Raw genomic sequence first — 13,804 nt, forward strand, 5'->3', positions numbered from 1 at the left:
ATCACTCATTAATTTTGTTTTAACACCTTTCCTTTCTTTCTTTTTTCTTACACAGTATACAAATACAACATGTTTTGAGGGGAACCCAGCAAACACAAAAACGTTTTAAAAACGTTTTAAATAAGTTATATTTTGGCTTTTGGTTTAAGTAAAAACGTTTTAATAACATTAAAATGTCGGGTTATATAAAGGTCATGATAACGTTTTAAAACGTTTTGTATGAAAACACACTACAACAATATTTTTAAATGTTTTAAAAAATGTTATTGTAAACTATTTTTGCAAACATTTTTGCCAAATATTGTGTCAATACTTAAATAACATTATGTTAAAATGTTTGAACCCAGCAAACACAGAAATGTTCTTAAAATGTTTTTTCAAAACCTTTTAATAACATTTAAATGTCGGGTTATATAAAGGTCATGAAAACGTTTTTAAAACGTTATTGAAAATATTTTGGGCAAACATTTTCGCAAAATATTTTTTCAACCCCAAAATAACATTCTGTTTAGAATGTTTTGTATCAAGTTTTCAAGAATGTTTTTGGAATGTTATTAAAACGTTTTATACCCTTTATATAACCCGACATTTAAACGTTTTCTGTAAAACATTTTTGTTTGCTGAGCACTAGATTATCAAAAATGTTTTTTAAGGTTATGAAAACGTTTTATACTCTTAATATACCCTTTATATAACCCGACATTTAAACGTTTTCTGACAACCTTTTATAACCTTTTGCGAACGATGTCGAAAACGTTTTGTGTTTGCTGGGAAGTAGTCAAAACTACTGGTCCCGAGGTGTTGGATGATTTGACTACTTCCCGACGCGTCAGCAGAGGGAAGTAGTCAAATCATCCAACACCGAGGGACCAGTAGTTTTGACTACTTTACATGTTGTATTTGTTTTTATACATCATAAATATTTTCACTATCAGGGTAAAATTGTAAACAAAAGTCAACACACACACCAGTCAACGTGCCGGCCGTCATGGTAAATAAGCTTAATATTTTGCTTACCTGATTTTATTGGAGGATTTCTGTTCAATCAATTTACATTTTACAGGAATAATTTTACAGCTAATACAATTGTCAGTCAAATCTTCAGTAATAAGGATAAAGTCAAGCCTTGAAAGAACCCTTGGATTACGCTGATCATCTGATGCCTATAGTATTGCCTCAAATTAGGATGGACATGTCTCCAAACATCACAAAGGTTAAATTCATCCATCAATAAAGAGATCATTTCACTTGCCTTGACATTGGAATGCTTATTTTTACTACCTTGATATTAATCTAAAGGGCCAAGCACTGCATTAAAATCACCACCTACAATAATTAGGGAGGTATAATTAAATGGATATAATGAACATGATGACCAAGCGTACATAATATTCAAAGCACCATTTGAAAAAGACGACAACGTCACCCATGACGTCATCCACCAACCTGTATGGTATTCAATCGAAGTTGGACAGGGAAGGTCCGCAAAAAGGAAACTAAAAATACGACGTCAATGAAAATTTTTCTCATTCTCATTACTTGTTTACAGTATAAAAATAAATAATGAAACAAATCACTACCCCTTAGCCAACTTAGTGGGATAAATAAAAAAGAAAGTAATTTTTGAGCTGTGGTTTTAATATAATAGCCTATTTTGTTTTGTATCTGATTCGTGGTAATTCAATTCATCTAATATAATTGTTTGTTAATTCCATATAGCCTACGCACACTTAAAAATATGGGGTCAATATTTATCCTTTTTTAGTCGGTACATAATTGACAGTCGCTTGCAGGGTCAAAAACTGGCCCTTTTGGGGTTCTTTTTGGCTTGGCCCCGTGCATGACTACAAAGTACAAACGTGGTTGTTTGCAATGAAACGGGTGCATATTTGACCCCGTATTTTTAAGAGTGCGGGCATGACAATTACTTGCTATATGCCTTATCTGCAATAGCTGCCAGGTAGATATTTGACCATTTTTGCATTCTATGTTGTACACATTTGAAACTTTGTCACCAGGCAGCTATTGAAGATGGAATATTCTTGCACTAGCCTTTTGATTTATATGAGTCATCGGGTTGTCTTTTGCAGACCATTTACCACTATTAACTATACCGGTATTTATGGCATGAATTGTTTGGGCTACAAAGATTATCACAACAAAAATGATAATTTCTAAAGATCCATCAGACCATGAAGTTAAATAAGAAATTTGAATAAAAATGTGGTTGCGACAAAATACAGCAAACTTTCTACCAACAACTTTGATCGTAAAATCACAAAAGACACCACCACACCACCCTACGCTATACATAAAAATAGTAATAAAACTAAGGGTCATTTCACATATCTCAATTTAACCTATATATCCTATTGTTAAGTATACTAGTATAGTAGTTTTTCTTGTCATGTATTATATATTTTGAACAGATCAAGGACATGTGATACACATGCAGGGGCGTAGCCAGCTTTCGTGGTGGTCGGAGGAGGGGGGGCAAAATAAAAATTTCGTGGGCACAAAGGAAAAAAATACCAGTGTTCAATAGTGGAACATATTATGGTGTTCAAGAACTGTCACAAAAAGGTGTAAATTATGTGTGTTAAAAATGGTGTGTAACTTTTTTTTCGAGTTTCGAGTTTCGAGTTTAATTTTCGAGTATAATTTTCGAGTTTCGAGTTTAATTTTCGAGTTTCGAGTTTAATTTTCGAGTTTCGAGTTTAATTTTAACGAAAATTAAACTCGAAACTCGAAAATTAAACTCGAAACTCGAAAATTAAACTCGAAACTCGAAAATTAAACTCGAAACTCGAAAATTAAACTCGAAACTCGAAAATTAAACTCGAAACTCGAAAAAAGTTACACACTTAAAAATGGTGTGTTCATTCTTTTAACATCAGGCGTCCAAAAACAAACAAACGATGCATTACTATGAAAAGTGATAAATTTTACTTACACATGATAAAAAGAGACACCACTATTAAAAACCAGGCGTCAGAATTGTCTTGAAGTGCTTTGACTTGCTCTTCCAACGATGGTGTCGGCATGATGATGCTGTAGTTTAATTATTACAAACCCAGAAAAGTAATCAAATCAAGCCGACAGTTCTCATATATGACCAATTATCCTTTAATACGAAGCTATCACTCCTTCACTATGCGGTATGGTGCTCTGCAGTGATCTATAAAGCGTATATAGCTGTATATGATGTGGCTCCGGGAATAAAGGCCAGGGCCCGGGGCCAGGGTGCTTAATAATATCAGACCTGCGTGTGAAATAAGTCAGAACCCAAGGTCAATGCCATACCACGCAGAAACTTTTACGTAAGGCCACATAAGGGACGCACCATTAGATTCTCAGGGGGGGGCATGGGAGTTTGGGTCAGGCAGAATTTTTTTTTCGCCGCCGAAGGCGGCTGAATTTTTTTTTTTTTGCCTCCAAGAGCACCAAATTTTTTTTTTTTCGCCGCCTTTGGCGGTGAAGTTATTTTTTTCAATTTTAATGTACATTTTTATACAAAGTTGGGTGGGGAAATTTTTTTTTTTACTCAAAAGTGAGACAAAAATTTTAAGTTTTTTTTTTTTTCTCACTAGTGGGCAAAGTTGTTTTTTTTTCTCACTAGTGGGCAAAGTTTTTTTTTTTCAAAAATCTCCCCAGCCCCCCCCCCCCCTGGAAATCTAATGGTGCGCCCCTAATATATGTATAGCATACATGTAGAACCTCATAATAATAGTCAAATTTAGCCCAGAACTATGTAATATTTTTGCACATTATATGAACCTTTAATTACTTTGATTGATTAAACTTTTGTATTTTAGTTAATATTACATACTTTTGAGGTAAATTTGATGATCTATGCTTATAAAACGTTACGTACAATTTTTGTATGTGTGTACACCGATTAACAGCTATTAACCCCGGCATTAACCTATATTTTGAAGCAGTCAAGCGTCCCGGTCAACTGTCAAAGTCGTAATATATTGTCTTGGGCAGGTTATATACGATATATCTTTGTCAACGATAGAATTTTTAAGGGGTACTACACCCCTTGATAAATTTGTGACTATTTTTGCATTTTTCTCAAAAAATAATAACACAATGGTAACTAAAGTGGCAAGGAATCCAATTACTTCACTGAAATTTCAGTGATTCAAGACAGTGGTTCATGTGAAATATTGGTACATTTTTCCTTATCATAAATAATGTACCGCTTGTCTTTAGTTTTACCCCCCCCACACACACACTACCCCCACCCCCACCCCATACACCTCAACACATCCCACACATACACAAATAAGAACAGCGATCCCAGTGGGCACAGGTTAGGATTTCGTCGAAGTTTCAACAACATAACCTGATTAATTTCAACCTAGAGGTTACTTGAAATCAGGTTGATACAACGTTGAAATTTCAACTTGATTTCAACCAACTTTCAACATGTTCAATGCAAAAAATAAGGAAGTTGAAATCAGGTTGAACAATCTGATTTCGACGTCGAAATCATTTTCGATATCGAAATTTCAACGTGATTTCAACGTCAGGTGTGCCCACTGGGATTGAAATATTAGATTCCAAGCCATATACTATTGTAATTTTGTAGGGCCGTTTGCACACTTTTGTTAATCTCCGTGACATGTTTGTAACCATGTAGAGCAATTCCGTGAGTAGCGTAGTTTTACCAGTTCTCGGAATACCTTGCAAAACGCACTTTCTCTCTATTTTACCACTATATCCACCAAGAAACATAATTGTTTCAATCCTGCCTGTGATAGGTGAAAATATTTTGACCTCTGTATTATGGATTTTATATACTTGTACCCCCTCCTGGAGTTAGCCAACACTTTTAGGGGGAGCATAATATAAGAGTTCACTTTAATTATCTCCAAAAAAAACCCTATCAGTTCCTTTGCTCTCGCGGTCAACGTGGTCTTAACCCTGGAATTATGGAAACTTTTGGGTCTCATAACTGCTAAATTTTTGGTCTAAAGAATGTAAAAGTATACATTTTTAGAATGGCAAAGACTTGGTGAATTCATCTGTGAGGTCAAATTTGGGAGAAAATCCCCCCAAAACGGGTTTTTTGGCCCAATTTTTTTTTCGGTCAGCGTAACAAAAAAAAGGGGCCATTTTTTTTATATTAATTTTTAAAAACTATGACTGAGATAAAAATATTTAGAAACCGGTTTTTTTATTTTTGAGAAATTTGCACCTAAAATGGTCAAAAATGTTATTTTTTTAACAAAATCGTAAAAAAGCCTGATTTTCGCCCAAATTTCAAATATTTTTGGTGAAGTTGGTCAAAATTCAAAAAAATGAAAAAACGGTTCCTAGATAATTTTATCTAGTTTTTAAAAATTGATTTAAAAAAACCAATTTTGGTCCACGAATTTTTTGTTACGTTATTAAGTAAATGTGGCACTCCTGTTGTGATGGACTCAAAAGGAGTGAGTTGCGATATCTTTATTAATTTGTTTAAGCTAGGCTTAGAACACTTTACAGGATAGGCCTATACAAAATTTAGGCATATTTTTCTTTTTCCTCGAATGTGGCAAGCAGTCGCTTATACGCGTGATAAACCGCATAAAGTCAAATATTTTAGCTCTTTTGTACTGAGTAAAAGCTTTTATTTTTAACTATAAAAATTTAGTAAGAATTAATTTCAAAATATTCAATAATTATGCCAAATATGTGTGTTATGTGTCAACAATGCAAATTGTAAAAATAATTTGTGAACATTTCATGATTTTGTGTTAATCCAATGACTACGTCAAAAATGGCAATATCGCATTCGCCGACACCTGGCTGATTCACCGCTAAATAATATGCTGCCCTCTGGCTCTCTAATGTCTGATCCCTGTTCGCTAATTCAAAAATATACCCGAGTAACATGATTTAACATACGGGCGAATCGTTATTCGGTATTTTGCGAAAACCGTAACGAATTGCAACAAAAGATAAGCTACTTAGGGATGAAATCAAAACTCGGTTCCGTCCGGTTCCTAAGTTCTAAACAATGGAAACCGGGCGCCAACCGGCGGTCATCCGCCGGTCGAGGTTTGATTTAATCCCTTAAGTCTATTGCAAAATAAATCAGCAGTAATTATAAAGAGTATTATTCAGTCACTTTTGAGTGTTCAATCGCCTTTCTTCTTAGAATCGAGATATTATTTGCAGAAATCACATCATCCTCAATCCCCCGATGGTATCGTGATGCGAGTAAAAGTTTGCCTGAGTAATACTGGTCTTCTAGTCCGCCAGGAAGTCCAAGAGATACCAGAGGTGGACTTGAAGCTGAGAAGCCTTGTAATATATGGCCCAAATTGGCCATTCTGTCCGCCGAGTAGGTATTTGGTAAAACCAGAGAGTTGTTGTGATCAATGGTGATTTCGACGCTGGGGTCTCTTTTCTGTCGGGAAAACAAAAAGGTACGATTTGCTGTATTTCATTCATTACTTTTATATAATTAATAATAATCTGTACAAATGAGTGCAAGTTTAGAGCTTTTTATTCGTGCTTCTTTGCAGATAGGTGAAATAACCACCAGCATAGTCGGCATATTGTGATGCAGTGGCATAGCCAGGGGGAGCCGGTGGAAGTGCTCCACAGAAATTTTAAGGGATGACAATGGGAACGACAAAGAGTAGGCCGAAAGTGTCGTTAAAATGCCTAAAGATGGGACGAAAAATGGACAAATGGGGAGGGAAAATTGGCTTTGCCCCCTCGCACTAAAAACCTGGCCACGATGTTGTGTGCATATGTACCACCCTCCCTTTCACATCGGACATGTCTGAAGCTATTTTGTATACCATGGGCTCACAGTTTTATTCATTCACGAGTTTCAGTTACAGAGCCGGATGCACTACGCGGATGGATGTCTGGCCGGCCCTACACGATTGATAGCAGGATAATGACGTCATCCGCATAGTTCGTTCACTTTGGCTCTTTATTGAAAGTGTTTAATATATAATATTAAGCGTAATCAAAAGGAATGAACTTCCGTGGTTTCTATATTGGCTATCATTAAAGTGCCCAAAATAAATTGCAGAAATCTACGCACATGCATAGGCCTACAAGCCGTTCTTAAAGATTTCAGTTTTAAAATCTTTCAAAATATTAAAATATCCTCACCATGCCGTCAATCCTCGGCGTTGATTTCGGTGCTGGTACAATAGCTGTTTCCTTCAGATCCTGCAAACCACCAAAATTACCTAAGCGCTCATACTTCCGCCATTTTGCCCGTCTATTTTGAAACCAAATCTGAAACAAGAGTATTGTTGATGCTATCATTATTTACAGACTTAAACAAGTAGAAATATGAGTATATCGTGCTCATATAGCAATTATTTACTTAATATTTTGGAATGGTTATCTGGTTATTTTTTACATAATTTTGTTGATTCACGTTCAGTCGGCATCAAAATTGTGTAATAGAGAGGTTGCGATTTCCAAACACCGTGATTCGTGAGATTTTGCACGTACGAAATGAACGTGAAGACAACATTGAAAATGCACAAAATTCCTTGCTCCGGATAGTCTAGTGATCCTAAAGTCATAAAATTTGTGTCACTGGCACTCATCCAAGACCAGTGAGCATGGTGAGGCGTATTCCATCACACTGCGAACTTCAGCTTTGTAAACGGTTGCTTCTGCCTCTAACATCAAATTTATTTGCAACTCTCCTCTCCCTCTAGCTTCTGTCCTGCTCTGGATGAGACGTTGGAAATGTGCTTTGTCCATGCAGGTCAGCTTTCTGTCGACTGTGACTCCCAGGATCTCCAGCTCCTCCTCAGCCAGTTTGGTGTTACCAAATAGAAGATCTAGCTTTTTTGATTCATCTTTCTTGATATTGCCACTGCCTTACATTTCAATGGCTCAAAGGTCATCTTCCATCTGTCTGCCCAGATCCTCATTTTCTCCAAGTCTCTGTTCAGGCTAGCAGTAACGACCTCAGGGATGTTTATGTAACCTCACAAAACAAGGTGGAATCATCTGCGTAGAGGTAGGCCTAGAGTTGGTTTTTACACTCATCATCCAGGTCGTCAATGAAGACAGACAACAAAAGTGGGCCCAATATTGACCCCTGGGGAACTGATACATTGATGGAGGAAGCACTATAAGTCTTGATGACTGGCCAGATGAGACAACTTTAATGGAACGATCTGTCAGGTAGCTCCTAATCCAGGTGAGCAGCTTGTCGGATACTCCTTTTGCCATGAGTTTCGAACAAAGGCCATTATGCCAGACCTTCTCAAATGCTCCTTTGATGTCCAGGGTAATCAGGCGCATTTCGTTGCCTCTATCCAGGGAGTTGGACCACTCTTGGGTCAGAAAAAGTATCATTTTGAAAATAAAATCATGATACGGCACATGCATGTAGTCCCAGCAAACACAAAAACGTTTTAAAAACGTTTTAAATAAGTTATATTTTGGCTTTTGGTTTAGGTAAAACGTTTTAATAACATTAAAATGTCGGGTTATATAAAGGTCATGATAACGTTTTAAAACGTTTTGTATGAAAACACACTACAACAATATTTTTAAATGTTTTCAAAAATGTTATTGTAAACTATTTTTGTAAACATTTTTGCCAAATATTGTGTCAATACTTAAATAACATTATGGTAAAATATTTGAACCCAGCAAAAACAGGAATGTTCTTAAAATGTTTTTTCAAAACCTTTTAATAACATTTAAATGTCGGGTTATATAAAGGTCATAAAAACGTTTTTAAAACGTTATTGAAAATATTTTGGGCAAACATTTTTCGCAAAATATTTTTTCAACCCCAAAATAACATTCTGTTTAGAATGTTTTGTATCAGGTTTTCAAGAATGTTTTTGGAATGATATTAAAACGTTTTTATACCCTTTATATAACCCGACATTTAAACGTTAAACATTTTTGTTTGCTGAGCAGTAGATTATCAAAAAATGTTTTTTAAGGTTATGAAAACATTTTATACTCTTCATATTCCCTTTATATAACCCGACATTTAAACGTTTTCTGACAACCTTTTATAACCTTTTGCGAATGATGTCGAAAACGTTTTGTGTTTGCTGGGGTGGTCTTTAATATTTGTCTACCAATATATTTGGGATTTTTTTGGCAGCAATAATATTTGGGAAGCACTGAAATTCAATTAGTTTGGATTTAAAAAAAAAAAGAAACTGCCAAGAAGAATTTGGCTAAAACTTCAAGGGAGATGTAACGTATATATTACCTGGATTCTTTGTTCTCCCAGAGACGTTTTAGCAGCAAGTAGATCTCTTGTCTGTACGTCAGGGTAATGCGTTAATTGAAACACGGCTTCCAATTCTCGCAACTGGTCTACGCTGAATGTTGTCCTGATACGACGTTGCCTCTTGATAAGAGGTTTGTACGTTTCTGAATCCGAATCTGCAATGAAAATTCCATTACAAGAAACTTTGAGAAAATTGTACCAAAAATGGTAAAAAAATGCTAAATTTTCAAAAAAATCATAAAAAAGCCTAATTTTTGCCCAAATTTCAATTATTTTTGGTGAAGTTGTCAAAATAAAAAAAAATAAAAAAATGGTTCTAAGATATTTTTATCTAGTTTTTAAAAATTAGAAAGACAAATTTTTTGGCCCAATAATTATTTTATTACGTTGAACGAAAGAGAAGTGGGCCAAAAAACACTTTTTGGGATTTTGGGCCAAAATGAGCATTTCGGCCCAAATTTGACCTCACATATGAATTTTTCAAGTCTTTGTCATTCTAAATATGTGTACTTTTATATACTTTAGACCAACAATTTAGCAGTTATGAGGCCCGAATGTTTCCATAATTCCAGTGTTCAGACCAACCTTAATTTATTCCTTCCGTACCAATTTGATTTCTACACAACGTTCCTCAGGTTTCTAAACAGTAATGTGAGATTTTATTGGAGTGCTAATCCGTAACAACATAATTCATTATGGAGTTGTCATAATGCCGAAAAGCGATTTGTCTGTTTGTTGAAAATCCCTGTTGTAATACCTGCTCTGTACTTCAAGAGAATTCATACGTAATATGATTTTAACATACAGGCAAATCGCCCGGGCGAATGGCTATCCGGCATTATGCCAAATCCACAGCAAATTCGGTTCTTCTTTTTATCTGGACTGTCAGATTCTTCATTATGTTCAATCATAGGCTTTTTAGATTTGGAAAGCATACATCAGTGTGAGAAATGCTGTGGTTAAATGGAAGCATAAACGAGGTAATGTGACGTAAATAATCAAATAGGGGCCTAATCACTTTTCTGAATTCTGACCACCCTTCACAAGCTCCCATGACAGTATAAATGGACCAGTCCTGGTCTTCACTGAAAACATTATTTTGTAAGTTCTACTAAATAAAAGTTAGTAAAAACGATGTCTCGTTCCACTAATTAGTGATTTGTAAGGCATGTTTAGCGATGCTATTATATTGGTTGGGTATGCCGAACAAGTCTGCTTTACCAATGAAACTGTTAGTACGGCATACGCTTTACTAATTTCAAACCTGCCGTACTAACGTTATAAGATCGTAAAAACGATGTCTCTTTCTACTAATCTTGGTTAGTTCGACAGGCTCAACAAAGTTTAGAACTCGTTTGTCTGGTCGAACGAATCAATTGTACAAATGTGATGTACGATGGTTGTGAAGGTGGAAAAGTATGCATACAGGTAATATTTCTAAGTTATTTCTCTCAAAATGAGTACTAGATATTGTATTGATGGTGTAAGCTTCTTTTCTGTATGATCAGAAATGCTGTGCACATGTACAGTGTGTGCTGCGTCACATCGCATGTAAGCTTATACATGTAGCTTTAAGCTTACATGCGATGTGACACAGCATCATGACTTTTAGTCTTTACGACCACACTGTACATGTGCACAGCATTTCTGATCATACAGAAAAGAAGCTTACACCATCAATACAATATCTAGTGCTCATTTTGAAAGAAATAACTTGAAATATTACCTGTTAGCATAGTTTTTTCACCTTCAAGTTTGTCGCTGCACAACCACTGCAAGCGTGGTCGAGTGCAGAACACATGATCGAAACAGCGGGAATGTTTAAAACATCGTAAAACCACCAGAGCTTTGTAAAACCAAATGGTACAACGAGTTCGTAAATGCCGCGATGACAGGGTTTACGAATTATCGATGCTGTACTAAATGTTGCATTGTCGTAGAACTTCCAAATCCAATTGGTAGGACCCACTCAACAACTATTATTCCTTCATTTACGAGTCTTGCATACGTCCGCTTAGTTACATATATCGTAAGACATCGTAAAAATTGGTAGAATGCGCTCAAGCAGTTTATTTTACTAATTTAAATTAGTAGAACACAACGAAAAACAAGCTTTTGTTTTCAGTGTTTCGTCACATAACAAGATGACGAAGGATAATGAATATTCATATTGAGGGATTAGTACAAGAAAGCCCCATCTGTAATAGCTGCCAGATGTCATACTTTATGATGTGTTCAACATAGAATACATAAAATTGTCAAATGTCTCTAGGGCAGCTATTGCAGATACGGCCTTCTTGTACTAAAACTGTTTGAACTTACCATTCAAATGATCACTATTTACTTCCGTGTCACAGAATTGAACTGTGTCTTCCTCAGAGTGATTTGACACGCTACGACCTGATAGGCAAAGTTCATGTTTAGGCTCTGTCTCAGCGTCTTCCTCATCACTGCTGCAGCGTTTGTGACCCCTTGTTCCGTTAAAAAGTTCATTCTCTGAGCAATCGTCACTATTTTCTGATTCCCGCTTTATATTTGTTATAGTCTCTTTTTTACAGTCGCCGTCGCAAACATGACGGACGGATTGGTTATTGTTATGACGAAAGTGTTTTGGTCTACGATTAGATTTTTGAGTGTCCGAATCCTTATTGGTGATGATGCTTTCATCATCTGTTGACAGTACAACACCTATTTCAAAATATACAACGTTAAAATAAATTAGCACAAAAGATACTTAGAGGCATTGGAAGCAACATGAAATATCAAGTTTTGTGTCGGCTGATATTATAAAAATATCTTCTTGTTGTGTAAACTGTGCGTAAAAAGTATTATTAACTATAATGACAACGACGATGACGATGATGATGACGACGACAACAATGACGATGAATGACGACGATGACGATGAGGATGACGAAGATGATGAGGAGGAGTTGATGATGATGGTGACGATGATAATGACGAATGAAGAAAACGATGACGACGATGATGACTGACAATGACGACGATGATGATGATGATGATGACGACGATGATGGTGGATGATGATGATGACCGACGACGATGACGACGACGACGATGACGACGATGATGATGATGACGATGATGATGATGATGATGATGAAGATGACGACGACGATAATGATGAAAATGATGAGGAGTAGGACAATGATGGTGACGATGATGATGATGATGATGATGACGACGATAATGATGATGATGATGACGACGATGATGATGAAAATGATGAGCGGGACAATGATGGGGACGATGATGATGATGGTGACGAGGAGGAGGAGAAGAAGGAGGAGGAGGATGATGATAAAGATGATGATGATGATGTTTAAAATATTGTCTGATAGTTTCAGATCGGAATATAACTGGCATCTTGTATTTTTGAGACATTTTCAAGGTAATTCTTACTCTCAACATTGTCAATAATATTTTTAAAGGCCGATATCTAAATTTCCAATTTTATAATACCATAACTTACGAACTCAATATGATCTTCGCTATAGATATGTCCGATTTCATTGGGGAAAACGGCGTTGTGGAGCAAAATATTTAAGATATTATGTAAAAACCTCCAAATTGATAACCTGCCTAAAAGCGTCACAAATAATGTTTTCTCTTACCAACTCGTATATAGCTTACCTCTGCGACTTGACAAACTCCTAGATAAACGTTTCTCTTCCTTATTTTCATCATGATCACTATCATCAATCAGTGTTCCTCTAGGGTCACCATGGTTACTGCAGACTGATCTTCCAAATTCAACACCGTTCGGATGGATAGCCTGGGACATCCAAAAAGGAGTGGCATCGTGAGCGTTAAACCTGTTAAATAAGTTTATAGAATCATGTGCAGCAGGAATACCAATACACAATGGCCTTCTTAAACGTCTTGGTGATGTTGATGATGATGTCGACGAAAATGAGTGTAAATCTTCATTCGATTGATGCGTTGGACTACTTGACGGAGAAAGGTTTATATCCTCGTACTTATGATGACGATTTGGTGGCGAATTCTTACGATTTATAGGAGCTAGAATCGCTTCAATCGAATGTCGTAATTTGGTAGTGGTCGGTAATGACGGAGAATCTGGTCGATTTTCCACTGGTGACTGCTCACCAACAGCTGGATCATCATCACGTGTTTTACTAGTTGACATCCTGAAAAATGATACAATTCGCTACTTGCACGGTTCCGCCATTATGCACTATGTGCGGGAGAGCCTCGAACTGGCAGCATACATGAATGGGAATTGAACTAGTCATAACGTTCTGTGTAAGGTTACATAATTCTTCCTTTCATGTATGCTGCCAGTTCGAGGCTCTCCCGCACATAGTGCATAATGGCGGAACCGTGCAAGTAGCGAATTTCGGTAGTTACAAGACTTCTTCTACATTGAAGCAAGCTTCCCCTTTAAAGGGAATTTTTATTTAGATATTACAAAAACAGGTTTGAAGTTAAATTTCACATTTTTTTTCGATTGTTCAAAGCATGTAGTTTTCAATGCAAGTATTAGTATATGTATTTTTGTAGTAAAAAGTAATCCAAGGAGAT

The 13,804-nt window shown here is 36.2% G+C and overlaps 2 protein-coding genes across 2 annotated transcripts in view; both read right to left on the reverse strand.

Annotated features, from left to right (window-relative positions):
• LOC140154272 (putative ammonium transporter 1) overlaps positions 1–3,178 on the reverse strand; it is a 40,346-nt gene extending 37,168 nt beyond the window's left edge. The window contains exon 1 of the mRNA XM_072176858.1: positions 2,954–3,178. Within this exon, the coding sequence (XP_072032959.1) occupies positions 2,954–3,044 (91 nt within the window). The 5' untranslated portion in view covers positions 3,045–3,178. The remainder of the gene's footprint in view (positions 1–2,953) is intronic.
• A 2,253-nt stretch (positions 3,179–5,431) lies between these two features.
• On the reverse strand, positions 5,432–13,413 carry LOC140154273 (uncharacterized). The gene is made up of 5 exons (XM_072176859.1): positions 12,893–13,413; positions 11,561–11,926; positions 9,218–9,393; positions 7,126–7,254; positions 5,432–6,403 (listed from the first exon to the last, which is right to left on the reverse strand). The coding sequence occupies exons 1-5, from the start codon at positions 13,407–13,409 to the stop codon at positions 6,110–6,112; spliced, it is 1,482 nt and encodes a 493-aa protein (XP_072032960.1). The 5' UTR covers positions 13,410–13,413; the 3' UTR covers positions 5,432–6,109.
• Between the last annotated feature and the right edge of the window lie 391 nt (positions 13,414–13,804).

This window comes from Amphiura filiformis, chromosome 6, assembly GCF_039555335.1.
Source record: "Amphiura filiformis chromosome 6, Afil_fr2py, whole genome shotgun sequence".
Taxonomy (NCBI): domain Eukaryota; kingdom Metazoa; phylum Echinodermata; class Ophiuroidea; order Amphilepidida; family Amphiuridae; genus Amphiura; species Amphiura filiformis.